Below are 18,959 nucleotides of genomic sequence, written 5' to 3'. Positions count from 1 at the left end.
TTTCCTCTTACAGCTGCAGGGAACTTCTTGACTCTGTGAGAAGCAGATTTTGGACTTAATCAGCCAACACGTTATACCGTTTACCCTGTAACTTCTGTCTAGACTGAAGACATCCATCTGTTACTAGAGGGGTGAGTACCACAGGAAGGTCTCAGTACTCTACAGCTGCTCCATGACACAATTTCCCATTCATACTTCCATGCGGAGAGATACTTAAGGAAATAGTTATCATTATTTCCGCTGCTAATTCTCTTTATATTGACAGAAGGAATAAAGATAACATTCTTTTCAGCTGCTTTCTGCTTCAACCTTCCAGCTGAGGATATATCCAAGCTGTCCCTTTTTTGACATGCTGGCATTTTGTTGAGCACAGAGGTGGGATTTAAAATGAGTCACTGAAATAGGAGATCAACTTGGCTGCAAATGCTGGCATCACTGTTCGGTACAAAAATAACATTTGATATATGGTTTTATCAAGACAAAAATACCTCCTGGTAAACGATATTTTACATATAAAAGTATGTCATTTGATATGTTAGTTAAACAAGTGATTTGGAAAAATCCAGGACCAAGCAGCTGAGGGTCATTTAAGGTGACGGAGGTGGCCTCCCAGGATTTTTTTTCATTGTTAAAATTCACCAGATCTGACCGTAAACCTGATATTTTGCTTCCAAATGGCTCCAAGTAGTTTGAAATTGACAAAAGCATTGAAATGTGGAAGTTTTTTTTTAATTTTATTTTGATGTCCAGTTTTCTGTGACAGTAACTATAAATTCTTTGGGAGAGACATGAAAAAAAAACTGCCATCTCTGTACACTGCCACGAGATGGGAACTGAAAAACCCATTTTTACAGTAAAGCATTTGTGTCATTCTGAGATAAAGAAACTGTGGGTGTTCCTGGGGTGTGCAAAGACGAAGCTCATATCTCAGTTGACTCAAACTTTATCAGCCAACTGAAATGTCATTGCTGAGAAGTGGATGACACTTTAATCTTGATGAAGAAGTCGACAGGTTGATCGTGCATTTTCGTTGCTTTATTCAGGAAGTGTACTCTGCTGCATCTACGGCTATGTCTTCCATCTCTTCTGCCACTGACGAAACAGATTAAAACTTCTGAGATGCTGAAAACTATGCAGAAACATTTACAGGATATTTGTATGTGTCCTGTTCTTTTTTCCAATGTTACGTGCTGCTGCTGTTTGTTTTGGATCAAGCGCATGGATAACTTTTAAGCATGCACAATGTTTCCACTCCTTAATCACTATCACATGTGGGCAATCTTAAAAAAGCACTTATCTCCTAAGCTAATTACCATCACTGTGACTTCCAGCAGGATGCAAACTGTCAGTGAGGACCCGCCCATGCTGTAACAAAGCCCCCCTCAGCAGACACCCACTTCTCCCCTCCTTTCTACATGCATTGTCGGTAATGACATGGTAATTGGTATTCAGCATGAACACCAGAAATCCTGCTGATCTGATGGGTCCCTGGGATTACCTGTAGCCTTGAACTGCAGACTGTCTCATGAAAACTAGTTCATTTCCTTTGTTGAACCACCCATGTTGACACCTGGTGAATGGATCCCCCACAGTCCCGTTGCAACTCTACCTGTAGCAGGTTTAACAAAGGGTTAAGTATGGGTGTACCCATCTCCCAGTCACTCCTCCCAGCCTCTAATCTCTCTCACTCTCTCCTCTCTTCTCTACCAAGGAGCTTCGGAGAGACTCCTAAGAACAAAGCTAAACAAACAGTGGAAGAGTCTGAACATTGAGTGAACTTCCACAAGGATTTATTCTGTCAGTAATCGGAAAAGAGAACTAGACCTTTTCTGTGAACACCGGGGTAAGTTACTGAAAAGTGTGTGTGTGTGTGTGTGTGTGTGTGTGTGTGTCCTTGTGTTTTACATGATGAGGAAGAGAAGGGAAGGGCTAACTGTCAATAGTGAGCTAGTCTTGCATCAGACAAGAGCCATGTGGTATGAGTGCTGGATAGTAAGGCTACAGTAATAACAGTACAGTTTCTACAGTTTCCAACTTAAAATGCCATTGACATGATGATTATATAAATTGTTTAATACCATATTTAGATATATTTTCTAATTACAGCCCTTTGTGAAGGGCTCAGGGTATGTTGTTTGTGAAAAAAATGTGTAGTTAGATATACTTCATTGTTTTTTATGACTTTTCCACTCTTTACTGTTTCCACTCTGTAAGAGCTGCCTTGTGGCCAATTATATAAAACGTGGAACACATTTCTAGTTAACCAGGTTTGTCTAGTTTCCCCATCTCCCCCACATGAGAATGCAAAGCATGACTCAATTGTAAGAATCAGTAGAAGCAAAGTGGGGGGTTTCTGGCACAACCTCGCCTTTTCCAAGGTGGAAAGAAGTCTAAAGAGATGAAAAGTAAAGCAAAACCTTTGAGCCTAGTACAACTAGTTTAATGTAACAAGTTTCTGCAATGACCCCACTGAAGGCCACAAGCTGAAAATCCTTGGCTCTACGATACATTTGTTCTGTATGCTACAAGTGTTACTGGAGATTTGACTCCCCCAATTGTAAGAGTGACCTTATACAATGTGAGAGTAGGAATAAATCTATCAAAAATGGCTTTTTTTGAAAGTCTAGTCTAAACTTTGTTGGCCCTGGACCATGAGAAAGTCTTTGGGTGTGTAGCAAAAGAAAGTTACTCTAACCAACCCTGACCCAAGGCCAGTGTGCAGGGAAAGGGGCTACTTTGTATTTAGACTAAATAGCGCAGTTTACACAGGAACCCTTTGTTTATCCCACTGATATAAACCACCAAGCTGTATGGATCATTGTACATCCACAGGCCCGTTCATTGATGAGAGCGTAGGAATATAAAAAAAACTTGCTTTTGTGTGAAACTCTTAAGGAATGGCACAATGCAGTGTGAGTGTGTCCTTAGGGGTCAGCTGTGAAAATCCTGAGGGCAGTCTGACCCACAGAGAAGTGAAGTATCCCATGACCCCGTGGCAGCAGCACAGACCTACGCTCATTCCCAGAGTCCGTCCATGCCAGCTTTGTGTGGCCCACAACAGATTAGAGCAACATAAGTCCTCTGACAACATTTGTTATTTAAAGCCTTTCATGTCACACAAGCTTTAAACAGACTTACCATCCCAAGTGTCTCTTTTTGCTGGAATTTCATTTTGTGAACCACCACATTGATCTGGAAGGCTTTTATCCTCATATAAGTAGAGAGCAGAACTCCAAAAATAAGGCAGTGTCAAGGGATTTTTTTGCAATCGCCAAAAGAAAAATGTAACATTCTTGTTGTCCTTGGCAAGCAAGAAAAATTACAGTGGTGTGTGTCTCAAGAGTTTATTCTATTTATAAATAGATCTGCCCTTTTGAAGCCACATAGCATTTTCTGTTGATCATATTCAGTATTTTATTGAGTTCTCTTCCTTCTGTTCAAATACTACCTAGTATGTCCACCTTTAAAAGACTATGGTTATTTTAACACCTTTTCCAGTCTGCCACTATAACATTACTCTATATTACATTACGCCCCGAGGGAGTGTGGAATGTGCAGGGTTCCTACAGGTGCTGGATATCCTTGAAAACACTTTTAATGTGTAGTTTTCCAGGTCTGAAAAGCCACAATTTGAATAACATGCTTGAAAAACTGCTTAAATTAAAGGTTAAAAAGTTACAATCCTTTAATTTTTGCCTTCTGTAGAAAGTTGTCCCCAAACTTAATTTTGTTTTAAGCACAATAACATCTTATTTAATGTGACAAAGAAGTGCAATAATCAGCATACAGTATGTACTGTGTATAAATATGTAATTTACCACAAATGTGAGGTGCTGGGAAGCTAAAAAATGAAGCTTGAAATGCTTGAATTTAACTTTAAAAGATGTAGAAAAGATGTAGGATTGCCTGAATGTAATATGCAGCTACACACACGTTACCTAACACGTTTTTAAAATTTCACCATGAAATAGCGGAATAGAGCGCTTTTAACTCGCTGCCAGAAGAGTGCCATGGACCTTTCTTCTTTTTTTTTACTCTATATTTATTGTAGACCAGAGCCAGTGTCTTACATCTATCTCATAAAAGCATTCTGTACATTCATCACAATTCTCAGACTCATTCTGAGATCTTGTCTGAACTTGTTAAGATGCATACAGATGCAGTGAAGGGTAAAGACACATGCGGAGGTCACCCTGCTTGCAGTTTTCTTTAAAAATTATGAAAATCTGGGACACAGTTGCAGGAGTTGCGTTTAAATGTTATGTATGTTGTGAAAACAATCCCCAGCTGACATTAAACCTTCTCTGTGCATAAATAATGGCCACGTCTGAAGGAGATGTTGGTTAACATACCATAAATCAGTGGTTTTCTCATTTACCTCCAGCCAGGTGACAGTTTGAAGAGGATTCCTCCCCTCCAGCAAACGAAGATCTCTCAAGTCACAAGGAAACAGCATGGAGCTACAGAAGATGAACGGACACAGGGAAGAAGGGTAAGACACACAAATGAACAGTAATTACTGATACGGGTGCAACAAATCGCAGCAAATGTGTTGAAGGTTACAGTCATGGATTAAAAATGTTGTTATAAACTGGTCTGTTAAGAAGCTACAGTATTTTTTTTTGTGGCTCCCCCAAACCAATGCTTTTTACTCCACTGTAGGTTTGATGGGCTGGATTCTTTGGCTGAACATGAAGAGTTCCTCCCACATAAATCTGGTGTGAAGAAAGAAAGCCACTTTACAGATGTGAGTGCTTCTGTGCTCAACCATATGTTAGAAAATGCAGGTTGATTTGCAGCAGTTAAATCAGATGCAGTAAATACTACTGCGGCTGTCGATGTGAGTTTTTATTTGTGAATTGATTTGTCTGTGTGACATCCTCCTGCAGTTTGAGGGAAAGACTTCCTTCGGCATGTCCATCTTTAACCTCAGCAACGCCATAATGGGCAGTGGAATTCTGGGATTGGCTTTTGCGATGTCCAACACCGGAATCATTCTTTTCCTGTGAGTATGACAAACACAGTCGTCCCTTTGACGAGACTTTGTGCCAGGCTGTATGTGTCAAAGTGTCGGTGTATGTTCCTCCCCATGTAGGCCCGAGTATTGGTACGATACCATAACTCAGTACTGAGAACTATCAAATCATCTCCACTGGAGCCATACCTGCATTCAATCCCTTTTGTAGCCATATCTAGGAAAATAAGTATAGGATTTTCTCACAGCTAACGACCTCAGGCATTCTTTGATTTACTGTGACGTGTGAGTGGTCCTCTACAGCAGCAGCTACAACCTATGAAGTCCAGTGTAGTGTATTTGATGTTGGCGGTTCAGTGGGCCTAGATACCACCGAAATGTTTCAAAAGTATGGCTTCACTACATCCCTGTGGTGTCTGAAAATGATAAATAAAATGTTGTAGTATTATTTCAAATTGACCTTTCATATCTGTTTGGTCTATCAGTTTGGTATTGATGGCCTATAGTAATGTTTTAAAAGACACCCAGCCCTACATGTAGGTACATGTATTTGCTCACAGCACTGTATCTGGAGTTCTAATGTTGTCCCCATCTTGTATAAAGCGGATAATAGTTTATTGATTTAAGCTTTTTGTGATTTATATTTCTTATTTCGGTAAAGTGTGTGTTTGTTTTAATTTAAGTGTTAAATAAGATTAAGATTCTGGCTGGTCCTCACCTAATGGCTTCTCTTAAAAAATACTCTGTATACTGAGCTTGTACATGGCTCTGTATTCATGTGTGGTTTTGACTCATTTTATATTTTTTACTTTGCTGTATAATTGATGTGTCTGCTGCTTGATATTGTCTTTTAGCTTCTTAATACTGTAAAGCTCTTTATGCCTCTTGCTTAAGAAGTTTTCCATAAAATAGTTATTAATATTATTTTAGATTATTAATCAAGGTTGTCATTAGAATCAGGATTAAGTTTGTGTTGGTGGATACAGATTGGGTATGAATATAGTATGTATGACACTATGGCCCTATGTAAGGAGAGAAATGACAATAAACTTCAACTTGAAACTTGATATAGTCAATTGAGGGTCCTTATAAGGCTAGGAGAAGGGCCACAGGAGTCTGTGTATCATCTGACCAATGGGGGGGGGGGGGGGGGGGGGGTATGGGCTCAGTGCCTTGAGTGTGTGAGTGTTTCCCTCAGTCTACCTGTGTGAGTTGTAGGCGTAATGCTGTGCCACTCCCATACGAGGCCTGATCTGTCAGAATGTACATTAGAGCTCATACACACGCAGCTTCACTAAATCAGATTTGAGTGGTTAAAAATAGCCTGTAGTGATCAGATCCAAGACACGCCTGCCTGGATCAGTCCTGTGCTATGTGGCGGGGGGGAGGAGGTGGAGGATGGCTGGAAAGCTGGTCTCTTAAAGCCAAATTCACTTACGTGGGTGGGAGAAAAACAGGAAAAAAGACAACAATCCCAAGAATTGCTTGTTAGAATTTAGTTTCTGAAGGAGTTTCTAAAAAAACAGTTTTACATCTCTCTTTCTTTCTGTCTTTATTTACGTAGAAAAACGTAAACTCTAAAATGAATAATGTGCAGGTTTGAGAGACTACTTTTTTAAATTCTAGACATGAATTACATTTCACAACAGATCTCTGCTCTTGTGTGTTTCAGAATCCTGTTGGTGTCCATCGCCATTCTGTCTTCATATTCAATTCATCTCCTGCTGAAGAGTGCTGGAGTTGTCGGTAAGACAGAACTCGACTCAGTTCACAGAATTTAGGATAATGTTCAGCAGCCACAGACCTGGCATTCACATGTGCCTTGTGTGATCCGATCAGAAGTGGAGAGCTCTAAGTATGTCAGTTCACACTTGGCATTAGAATGCGTCCCCACGTGTGTCTCCAGTGACCACTTGTGATCAGATCTCACTTCTGCGGTTTATATGCAAATAAACACAAAGTAAACACCTGATAATACAGCAGACGTTGCGACAGATTACAGGAATGTCTGAAGTTATTTCCTACATATTCTGGAACATTTTATGAACCTAAAATTTAGGCCTTTTTTTGTATATTGCAACATGGACTAGTATGATATCCAAATCGCAGCGGCACACAATCTCAAGAAGAAGAATTACTTTATTGATCCCGCAACGGGGAAATTGAATTTTTTCACTCTTATTATTATAAATGTTACACACACAGGCCCGAAATACACACATGCACAGACAGGACCTATACATGCAATTAAGGAGAGATGTTAGAGCGAGGGGGCTGCCAGTGACCGGCGCCCCGAGCAGTTGGGGGTTCAGTGCCTTGCTCAACAGCACCTCGGCAGTGCCCAGGAGATGAACTGGCACCTCTCCAGCCACCAGTCTACGCTCCGTAAATGGTCCACACAGGGACTTGCACCAGCGACCCTACGGTTCCCAGCCAAGTCACCTATGGACTGAGCTACTGCCACCTGGAGAGATGTTAGAGCGAGGGGGCTGCCAGTGACCGGCAGCCCGAGCAATGTGGACCTATGTGCAGGGCATGCAGTATTTTTTAAGGGCAAAATGCATCAAAATACCATTCTGAATTAAGTACAGTGGCGCCGCAGAGATGTTCCAGCATGTAAATTGTATTCTTCAGACTTAACAAAAACAACCACACCAGGATCATTTAAACTTATTTATCAATGAAAATCAGAATAAAAATGCAAAAAAAAAATCATCATTCCGTCCAACATTGTGACTAATATAGTAATATTTGTCAAAATAAGCGTGATTAAGTATTTTCCTCTTATCGTGCAGCCCCACTAAATATGTAATCGTCTACCCTGCAGCCGACAGCGCAACCGCGGCACACAGAGCTCCAGAGAGCCGGGGATAAGAGCAAACGGGCGTGTTTCAAATCTGTGCAAAGCAGTGTGTTGTCTTTGATCTGAGAAATACTTTCAAAATACACGTGTTTAAAAATACATAAATGTGGGGCGCCCAGTGGCTAAGTGGGTAGAGTGGGCACCATATATACAGAAAGCCAATCAACGGCTGCTCTATCATAATAAAGGGACAAAAAAATAATCTTTAAAATACAAAATGGATATCACATTATGAAAGTGCCTTGTATTTTTCCATTTCCATTTTTTTATGCTATTTTACTTGCTATTGTTGTGCTATTCATGTCAACTTTTACAGTACTTTGGTCGACTGGTAGTTTTTAATTCAATTCAATTCAATTTTATTTATAGTGCCAAATCATAGCAAAAGTTATCTCAGGACACAGAGCGAGGATAAATAAATAGGCTAAATAAACAGGACTTGACGTCAGTGGAGAAGTTGACTCAATGCATCTTGGGTGCGTTCACACCCGTAGAGCTGATTACTCAAGATGTTTGTTAATGCCAGGTCTGCACAAGGTCATAGTCTATACTGCATTCATAACTTAATACACTCATTTATATGTTATGTTTTTTTAGGAATCCGGGCTTATGAGCAGCTTGGGAATCGAGCTTTTGGTGCCCCGGGAAAGATGCTGGCCGCAGTCATTATTACAGTACACAACATTGGAGGTATGTGTCATGCCATTTTCCTCCCTTTGGTGTTTATGTCCAATATCTGTAAGCACGTGCATTTAATCAGAAAATATTTACTTTTTTCACTTTCACTAGCAATGTCCAGCTACCTCTTCATCGTCAAGTCTGAGCTCCCACTGGTTATTCAAGCTTTCCTGGGTAAAACCGAAAACACAGGGTGAGTGTCAAAGTGCTATTCTGATTCAATGATTCAATTTAGTTTATTGTCTGGTGATGTATTGATTTTTTTTTTTTCATCCGTTTGCTTGGTTGTCTCTTAGAGAGTGGTTCTTGGAAGGGAACTACTTGATCATGATTGTTAGCATTTCCATCATCCTTCCTCTAGCAACCATGAAACAACTTGGTATGTTTTCCATTCTGTCATTGCATTTTCTTCTTTAATTCGCCCGTACCCTCCCATGTGAAATCATTAACCACTGCCTGTTTTTATCTCGTTTACATTCATGTGCTGTACTGAAATTAAAGTACCATCACTTCCAGAACCCATAAATAATTCTGCAATATCTTATTATCATTGCAACACAGGGTACTTGGGATATACAAGTGGGTTCTCCCTCTCCTGCATGGTGTTTTTCCTCATTTCGGTGAGTCTTACCTACTGAGCCAACAAAGATACACATAACAGCACCACCTGTTCCTCTGTTAAATATTTATCTTTGTTTAACCAAATGGGTGCGTCTCCCCAGGTAATCTACAAGAAATTCAACATCCCGTGTCCACTGGATGACGATGAACATCATAACCTTTCTCACCCGTCTCACATGGCTCATGACTTGACCGCCATCAATGGGACGGACGACTTCTGTGAAGCCAAACTGTTTACTGTCAACTCACAGGTCAGAGGAAAAACATAAATTCACGTTGCCTGCGTCTGGTTCCCTGTACATTTATTCTTGGTTAGTATGGTGCACGAGAAGTGTTGTGTCAACAGCACTATTGCATGTTATGTCAACAGCTGCGCAGGGTATAAAACAAGCATTTGATTGTGCTCCTCAAGCCATGTTTGGTGGGTTACTCACTGACCTCAAGCATGTTTGGCTTTTAGACAGCGTACACCATCCCAATTCTGGCCTTCGCTTTCGTCTGCCACCCAGAGGTGCTACCAATCTACACTGAGCTACGAGAGTAAGTCAGAATGTCATCATCCAATTAGAGAGAGCTGTGATAAAAGTTTCAGTAAAATGACTGTTATTTTTCTATGTCTTTACCCCAGTGCCACCAAGAAACGTATGCAGAACGTTGCCAACATCTCAATCCTGGCCATGTTCCTCATGTACCTGCTGACAGCTCTTTTTGGTTACCTCACCTTTTTCGGTAAGCTACTGTTTACTCCTGAGAGTCAAAGGTCACCTTGTTCTGAAGTTGTGAACGGAAAGAGTTTCAAATGAATGAGCCACTTGTACCCAGAGCCCATATGCATTTTCCAGTGTTGTGAATGAGGGTAAGAAGACCGCGTGAGATATGTAAAGGGCTTCTCTGTGGATAGGTGCTGTGGAGTCCGAGCTGTTACACACCTACAACCGAGTGGACGCCCTGGATGTCATGATTCTCTGTGTGCGCCTGGCTGTGCTGGTGGCCGTCACTCTCACCGTCCCTGTGGTTCTTTTCCCGGTAAGACATCTATCAACAAGAATAATACAAATATTGTTTTTAAATTTCCTTACGCTTACAACACATTAAAAATAGAACACACTTCACATGATAACAAAAGCAGATTCAGATGAAATCAATAACACTAAGAAACAGAAGAGATTAAAAAAACAATTAGTTGAATAATACATACGTTGAAATGTACTGTATAATAAAATTAAGAATTCATTAAAAACAATATTGACAACTGCTGTATTAAAAACATTAGAAAATCTTAATTGTGCAAGATTATACAGAACAAACACTAGATTGTACATAAATATAAACTCAGTCTATAAAATAACCTCACTGCTTTATAGTGAAGCCTTCTCATAAAAAAAGCAATGACACTTTTCTGATCCAAAAAAAAGTTTTGGATATAAATGTAGTACTTTTTTGAACAAATGAGATACATACCATATGTTTACATCTCATATTCAATGAGTATGCCATTGTGAAAGATATAACCTGTGTAACAATTCTACATTATGAATGATAATCCCTAGTAGTAGCTAGTGGTAGTGGACCCAGAATTAAGCCACGTGGCACTCTTTTTCAAGGTAATCAAAGACATTATACATATAAAAAATATAAAACAACACACCATAAAATAAAAAAATAAATTGAAAAAAAGTACTTTCAAACAATGTTTTCTAGGCAGATCCTGAATTTATAAACTGCACGTCTTAAACCATACACACTGCTGATGGCTCTCTACAGCAGCTCTCTGATGGTCTCTACACCAGACAAATGTATCCCTCAGAGAATAGGACAAGTTTTACGCACCAGTACAGAGTGTAATTTCTGAAACCAGCTGTTTCTGTTCCAATAGTTCACTGACTGTATGGAGCTTCTTTTTTTAACATTCTCTTAATATAACTTTAGGATGATCTGTAGATGCTTTAAATGACAAGAGTTAGTTTTTTCACATTACACCAGTTTAAAGGGGTGGAAAACATCCACATTACAAGGAAATTATTAAGAACACACAGCAGATCAGCAAACGCATACTGTAGTCGTACACCTTTACAGGTTAGATCAAATAGTTACACAAGAGTCTCCACTTGTTGCCTGTGGTGTATCTTAGATGCACTGGTAGGCTTTAAACAGAGCCAAGATAGCTGTTTTTCCAGTCTTTATGCTAAACTGTGTGCTCCAGCTTCATATTACATTGATTAATATGAAAGAGTGCTATCCATCTTCTCATCTAACTCTTGCCGAGAAAGCAAAAAGGTGAATTTCACTATTTGTTGAACAAAGCCTGTGAATGTTCTCATTTGTCCAGGTCATCGTTTTCCCCAAAGCAATTTGCAACTGGACTTGGTTATTTGTCCTAGACAAATAACCAAGTCCAGTTGCTTTTGTCTGAAACTGCTTTGGGGATTTGTTGAACTATTCCTTTAATGTTGAATAAGGGTAAAAAGAGCAGACCCTGCAGCTGAATGTCTGTCCGTAGGTTGAAACTTTCAAGTATGTTGCACTTCTGGTCTCACTCATCTGCATAAATCAGGGTTTTGCCTTCAACAGGTGACAGAAAATACCTGCTAAAATGTCAGTTTGTTGAGATGGAGTTGAAGCATTATACACATGACTTTATGTGGTGATAAAACAAGGTGAACTTTTACTTTCATATAGTTTTCAATATAAATATTGATGCTTATTTGTAATGAAAAGACTCTTTTCTTCCTTCCCTCTGTAGATCCGCAGGGCCTTGCTCCAGATCCTGTTCCCTGACAAGCCTTTTAACTGGGTTATACACATCGCCATCGCATTTTGTCTCATTTTTGTGGTCAACATACTGGTTATCTTCGTGCCCTCCATCCGCGACATCTTTGGCATCATCGGTACGTTTGCACGAGAAGAATGGCTACCTGTTCTGGGCTTCACTGCAAATTCTGTAGTGTGAACTATATAATCTGTAAAACTGTTAATAACATTAAATAAACTCCCTTCTTCTCTTTTCTCCTCCTTCACCTTCAGGAGCCACTTCTGCCCCCAGCCTCATCTTCATCCTACCTGGAATCTTCTACGTTCGTATTGTTCCTGAAGACCAGGAGCCTTTTCTTTCAAGACCCAAGATCCAGGTACAACTCAGTTCCTTCAGCTATCAAGGAAACTTTGAATTTAACTTATAATTTTAATGTCTCGCTGATACGAATGTCCTTTTTATATCCTTCCACTCCTGTAGGCCGCATGCTTTGCTGCACTGGGATTCGTCTTCATGATCATGAGTTTGTCGTTTATCATCATTGACTGGACAACCGGGGAGTCTAGAAGTGGAGGCGGGCACTAGCAGTCGTGACTGAACAGAGATACTACAAACAGAATGCCAACCAAAGCTCTACCTGTCGCTAAATTACCCCTCATCATGCAAAGCAAAACAGGAAAAGTTTGGTTGCACAAGACGAAGGATATGTGAAGAGCCTTTGCTTGTATATGTAAAAACAAAAAGAAAAAAAAGCTGTCTGACATGTGATGGGGCAAACAAAAAGGCCCTGTAATGGTGGGAGATGCACGAGAATACAAAGCAATGTGTTCTGACTGAATAAAACCAATGTCACGCCCCCAGTAAGGTTGTTGTTTGGAGGCCTGTGTAGAAATGAAAAAGAAAACAAAAAGGATGAATGGGAACAGCATGAGTCAAATGGAAAGCCCATTTTAGAGTATGGATGTGTACAGTTCCCTGGAATAGCTCAGTCACTGCCAAAAACCCTTCCCATGTACTTCCCTACCATCTCAGATCTCACAGAACAGAAATGTACAGTATGTTGTAAGGCCGGCATTTCATTTTCCCAGGAGTTTGCATACAAAGAATCAACACTTCTGTTTGTTCATCTTTCAGTCGCTGTTTCATTATTCACTTAGGACTGGACAATCTACTGGTGCAGTGTTTCCTTGAACTTAACAGATCCAGCTAAATATGACAGGCGAGGGTCCGTCTGCAGTTCCCCCGCGGACCACTCCAATCTACTAAAAATACAATTTTCCATGACATTTACGTGGAGTTTAACTAATGTTCTTAATGTGACCATTTCTGTTAATCCATCCTGACACTTAATATGACTCTTGTAGAGGTGATCATCTTCAAAGCTGAGCCTGAGGTGATCTTTTTTTTTTTTTAAATAATCCAACAGATACGGTGAAATTTGTGGTTTTCAGCTGCTACCCATGAAGGTCAAAGAGACAGTTACTGACAATCACTTGTGAATCCACACAGAGAGGTGGTTCGTACAGTTTTTAATGTATTCTTGAAAAAATCCCTTGTTGCAAACCAAAGAATATATTATAATATATTATAATTATTATGATATAATATTGTGACATGTTGAAATATGGTGTAACACACTATTTTTTTTACTATGTTCAGCAAAAGCCAATGGAAAATTGTACATGAAAGAAATGTCAGTGTTAAAAATGCTGTGTATATTATAGAAGTCCATGGAACTGTTCAGTACGCTGAATAATGGACCTGTGGGGTTTAAGTTAAAAATGGAGTCTCTTTTCCCTTTTGGTTTTTGTCTTTAAACTTTGACTAAAACATATTTTGACTTTGTTATTCCTCCTGTATATTTTTAAATTAATTTGAATGTTGTTATTTGTCAATAAAATGTGTCATTCATTTGTATAAAAAGTTCCAAGTTACTTATTAGACCACATACACTAGTAAGAATGAATCTGTGTGGCTGTGAAATGAATGCACTCACAGTCACAGGAGAGCAATAGAGCACTGCCTCCCTCTGAAAATGGAAGTAGCACATTCATTTGTGCTCTGCGTCTGAGAGAAAGAAGAAAAGTGGGGGTTAGAGAAGTGCGGTTGTCCGTTTCCTGCTTTCAGTTGATGTGTACGCAGAACAGAGAAGAGAAACTTCCTTGACTGTAGAGCTTGACAGCGTAGACAGGACGTCTTTTCAAATGCCGTTCATGTTTATTTAAGATAAACTGGATTAGATTTATCAGAGGACCATGAGCCGTGGATCTAAAACTAAAACTGAGAGCCCCCGCAGCTCTCTGCTGAGCCCACAGGAGAATGAGAAGGTGGAGGAGCTGCTGGGCAGAAGGTGTGCTGTAAGTTCTGAGCTGACCTGGGGGGGTTCCCATGTGGTGGGGTGATAACCTGCTGTATTTGCTCTGGCTTGTACGCTTTCTGATGGAAGAGTTTGGCGTAAAGTGAATGGAGGAGGCATCCAAGATTAAACCGGTTATTCTGGTTGTTACATTAAAAGGTAAATAGTCTCAGCCCGCAAGACATCTCTCTCTTGCCTTTGGTGCTGAAACATCACATCCTGAATTTGAATGAGCTCGGGTGATTGTTGAAACGCTGAGCTGGACTCTACTCACAGAAGTTTGACTATTTATCGGAGCTGCTTTTTATAAATGAGCTTTACATACTCTGTTTTATAAGAAGGAATCGACTGTGTGTTCGAGCCAGTGCCATTTACAATGAGTCGCTGACATTAGGTCATCAAAGAAGGAGGTAGCTGTAACAGGAAATGGTGGCTGCGCTGTTTCCTCCTTTGGTGTCAGAATTAGACAGTGTCGTTGGGTTTAGTCTGAGAGTAGTGCAGAAGTTGCTTTGTTCCTTACTTCTTTTAGCAACTGAGGTGAGCACTCTGCCTACAGATCTGTCAGTCTGAATACGTTTACATCTGTGCAGGAAAATGAAGAGCATGGAAAAGTTGTAATCTGAACAAATACAATCAGATAAGGAAGTGAATCCTCACCACGAAACTGCCAATTTACATGTGAGCTGCGATAAAACGCGCTCAAGTGTCCTATCCACGCTGAACTGTTTTCAACGTGTGTTTTGTCTCTGTGTGTTTAGTCCATGGCCACTGCAGTGGCACAGCTGTTCATGGCTCTGCCTCACAGCCCCTCTGTGTGGAGCTTGCAGCACACTGGAGTGGTGTGCTTTGTCAAAGACAACCCTCAGCGCTCCTACTTCATACGGATGTTTGATTTGAAGGTAAACTCTCAGACAATGCTGCCATTAGTAAGTGTATCTGTTCCCCCAGGGTCCTGCATGTTCCCCAGCACAGTATATTTTTATATACATGACCCAATAAGGAGACTTTTTAAGGGGTTTTATGTTCTCAGCAATGTTTTTACCCTAGGTCAAATGTTCGATGTATGTTTCCCAATATGTTGAAATCATCCAAGTACAGTTTCAAGCCTAATGATACTCCTTAAAACACAAGACTAGTTTACTTTAGACATTTGTCTCCACATTTTAACATTCAAACTGCACGTGTACTGCAAATATAGCCATTACCAATCTTACAATGTCAGTTTAGAACATAGGACCTTGGGAAAATAGGGGGTCACACCCAATGGGCCTACCAAGAGTGTATTTAGACCCCTGATCTAATCCCTTTGAGAGAGAGAGAGAGAGAGTGTGTGTGTGTGTGTGTGTGTGTGTGTGTGTGTGTGTGTGTGTGTGTGTGTGTGTGTGTGTGTGTGTGTGTGACTACACTATGACACAAGCTGACTCACATCTTCACACATTGAAAGACTGTATTTTTAAACGTGTGTCAAAGTGTCCTCTAGGAGCATAAACGTGTGTTAAAGTGTCCTCTAGGAGCATAAATGTGTGCTAAAGTGTCCTCTAGGAGCATAAACGTGTGCTAAAGTGCCCTCTAGGAGCATAAACGTGTGTTAAAGTGTCCTCTAGGAGCATAAACGTGTGTCAAAGTGTCCTCTAGGAGCATAAACGTGTGTTAAAGTGTCCTCTAGGAGCATAAATGTGTGCTAAAGTGTCCTCTAGGAGCATAAACGTGTGCTAAAGTGTCCTCTAGGAGCATAAACGTGTGCTAAAGTGCCCTCTAGGAGCTAAAAACGCGACCACTGAACACAACACTTGATTAATGTGTTTTCCCCACAGACAGGGAGGCAGGTTTGGGAGCAGGAGATCTACAACCAGATCGTTTACTCCTCGCCGCGGCCCTTCTTTCATACCTTTGCTGCGGATGTAAGCACAACTTCGTCCAAGTGACTGTCGATGCACTGCAACTGTTTCCCTTACATTGCATCACTAGGCCACACGTGTTTAAAGTTGATATTAAAACAGCTTCATTGTGATCGTTTTTGTTTTTTCTTCCTCCCCACGGCGTAGGACTGTCAGGTCGGACTGAACTTCGCTACACAGCAGGAAGCGGACGTTTTCCAACATGTTGTCGAGGATAAAATCAGCCAGAGACACAGCAGCAGTACGCCTCATTTCATTTATTATACTGTATATTATTGGATTTGTTTGCGATATGATCCTGGTAAAAGACAACATTTAAATTAATTAAAAATAATAATAATATTTACTTATTTATGCCGAGATTCCTATTAAGGAGAAATTGTAATAGATTATCAGAGTATTCTTTGAGAATGCTAATGAATTGAAAAAAGATAATTGATAACCCTACATCATTTTTACTACAGTATACTATTTTATTGACGGTGTTTTAGCTGAATGAATATTATATTCTGGTGTGGTAAAGTGTCGCAAAATGGTTTCTCTCGCCTCCTTCTTGCTGACAGATAAGAAACAGCGCCCCCCGCCGCCGAGTGGTAAGATAACAATGAACTTCATGACTGCATAATTGCATTTAAATATGCAACAAACTATGAGTAAATGCATGTCTTTTCCTCCTTTCCTGTTTCCTGCCACTGTAGATAGAGGTTCCCTGCCTCGAGTCCCACCGGAAAAAGGTGCATAACATACATCTACTGTAACTTACCACCACCAGTGATGCATGAAATTAAATAATACTCTATCTCCTCCAAAAGCGTCACCTGGAAGCCCTGGTTCTCTTCACATGGCCACAGTCGACATCCAAAACCCAGATATCCATACTTCACGCTATCGCTCAATACCCTCACCCATTGCTTCCTTAGCTCTAACCGGCAAAGGAAAGAAGGATAAGAAGAAAGGGAAAAAGGGCCCCAAACTCTCCAAAGCAGACATAGGGGCACCCAGCGGATTTAAGTGAGTGTTTGAGGCGATGTGTGTGTTGCCTTGATGTCAGGTAGTGAAGTTTCATTATTATCTAGAGAGGATGGGAGGTTTACTTTATTTGTAAAACAGTGTGAAACGTTTTGTTTCCTTCCTGTCAGGCATGTTACTCATGTTGGCTGGGATCCCAACAACCTTGACCCTGACCTGTGGAAGCTGCTCTCCCAAGCTGGGATCAGTGAAGATGAGATGAGGGACGAAAAGACCTCCCAGCTCATCTATAATGTCATCGAGCAGTCTGGAGGCATGGAGGCGGTCAAAAGGGAGGTTAACAGAGGTCAGACTGCGTCATTTTCTTCCTCATTAATATCACTGCTCCCCACAGGCTAACATCGTTTTCTAACGCTTGAGCTGAAATGTGCATATCTTCCATACCATTATAGCTGGTGGACCTCCACCACCTCCACCTGGCAGACAAGGGCCCCTGCCTCCTGTGCCGGGCTCCGGTGCTCCAACCCCTCCACCCCCACGAGGCCGCTCTGGCCCCCTGCCTCCTCTCCCAGGCCAGTCACCGCGAGGATTCCCGTCCCCCAGCCCAACTTCTACACGTGGAGGCCTGCCACGCCCACCACCTGCAACAAGCAGAGGCGGTCCACCACCGCCACCACCACCAGCACACTCTGCGCCTTCTCATTTCTCCTCACCACCATCCGCAAAGTCTTCACTCCTCCACAACCTGCCCCCTCCACTGCAGCCGTCTAGCCAACAGCGCTCTATTGGTTTCCCACCCCCTCCTGTCCCATCTACACCCAGCAGAGGAGGAGGAGGAGGGCCTCCACCACCACCTCCTCCGCCTCCTCCACCTCCCCAAACCTCTATTTCTTCAAACTGCCCACCTCCTCCTCCTTCTCTCTCCGGTGGCCCACCACCCCCGCCACCTGCTGCTGCATCTGGAGGAGGATCAGGCAGAGGAGCTCTGCTGGATCAGATCCGACTGGGGAAGAAGCTCAAAAATGTAAAGCAAACTTCATTTTCTTTAACACATTTTATACATGCTTTAAAGTACACAAGTCTTAACTTACATGAAGTAATGCGTCATAATTAAAATGTTGTTTTCAGATTTGTAGATCAAATGCTGTCCTCTTGTCCTGGTGTTTTATAGGTGATAGACAGTCCTGATGCAGCTCCACCTACACCAGATACAGGTGAGGGCATCGTCGGTGCTCTCATGATGGTCATGCAAAAGAGGAGTAAAGTCATCCATTCCTCTGGTAAATATTACAACAGTAACTGCACCCTTCATGAAAAAAGAGCGGAACCAAAGGGGCCCAAAAAAAATCTTTTTTATTTGTCCTCTCTTTCAGATGAGAGTGAAGATGAGGGTGGAGATGAAGACGATGACGACGACGAATGGGATGACTGATGTGTGAATTATAAACCTCAATAGTGCTACATGTTGGATTTCAGATTCAGTAATTAATAATAAAACTGGAATACGCCTTGAGGTGATTAACGTAACAGATAATCCAATATGAAGGACTTGAAAGTGAAAGAGAATCAGTTTAATAGAATTCTAAAAACATCTCCAGTGTAGGATTCATCAGCATGACAGCACATAGCACTGTGTTACTCACTATGACGGTGAATGGCTGGAAAACAAATCTTGTTCCTTACGCTTCCACTAAAAATCTGTAAATACAGCATAAGACAAAACACCAACAATCAGTCAATACTTAATCTGAGCCAGTTCCATTCCCATTTTTATAATAACATACTGTACATGAAAAAAACTATGTTCTCATACATCTGTGCAAAGATCCCAAGTTCCCTCGAATACC

General features: G+C 41.1%; 2 protein-coding genes and 1 long non-coding RNA gene across 3 annotated transcripts; 2 read left to right on the top strand and 1 right to left on the bottom strand.

The window, feature by feature from the left end:
- Positions 1 to 13,803, top strand: LOC310951896 (sodium-coupled neutral amino acid transporter 3-like). Its single transcript, XM_083920367.1, has 17 exons — positions 1 to 131; positions 1,712 to 1,843; positions 4,385 to 4,492; positions 4,663 to 4,747; positions 4,890 to 5,005; positions 6,648 to 6,721; positions 8,436 to 8,528; positions 8,628 to 8,709; positions 8,813 to 8,895; positions 9,078 to 9,136; positions 9,239 to 9,388; positions 9,598 to 9,677; positions 9,766 to 9,866; positions 10,039 to 10,163; positions 11,881 to 12,025; positions 12,162 to 12,265; positions 12,370 to 13,803. The coding sequence occupies exons 3-17, from the start codon at positions 4,455 to 4,457 to the stop codon at positions 12,472 to 12,474; spliced, it is 1,440 nt and encodes a 479-aa protein (XP_083776493.1). The 5' UTR covers positions 1 to 131; positions 1,712 to 1,843; positions 4,385 to 4,454; the 3' UTR covers positions 12,475 to 13,803.
- Positions 10,115 to 16,272, bottom strand: LOC310951897. Its single transcript, XR_014593359.1, has 3 exons — positions 16,134 to 16,272; positions 13,886 to 13,956; positions 10,115 to 10,172 (listed from the first exon to the last, which is right to left on the bottom strand). It is a non-coding gene; the product is annotated as an uncharacterized lncRNA (long non-coding RNA).
- Positions 14,020 to 18,621, top strand: wasb (WASP actin nucleation promoting factor b). The gene is made up of 11 exons (XM_083920366.1): positions 14,020 to 14,246; positions 15,004 to 15,144; positions 16,060 to 16,146; positions 16,291 to 16,384; positions 16,707 to 16,736; positions 16,842 to 16,877; positions 16,956 to 17,154; positions 17,283 to 17,458; positions 17,565 to 18,136; positions 18,284 to 18,392; positions 18,486 to 18,621. Exons 1-11 carry the CDS (start codon positions 14,145 to 14,147, stop codon positions 18,542 to 18,544), a joined length of 1,605 nt encoding a protein of 534 aa, XP_083776492.1. The 5' UTR covers positions 14,020 to 14,144; the 3' UTR covers positions 18,545 to 18,621.
- The last annotated feature ends 338 nt before the right edge of the window (positions 18,622 to 18,959 follow it).

Source organism: Echiichthys vipera (genome assembly GCF_963691815.1).
Source record: "Echiichthys vipera genome assembly, chromosome: 9".
NCBI classification, from domain to species: domain Eukaryota; kingdom Metazoa; phylum Chordata; class Actinopteri; order Perciformes; family Trachinidae; genus Echiichthys; species Echiichthys vipera.
This window is presented reverse-complemented; position numbering and strand designations above follow the sequence as displayed.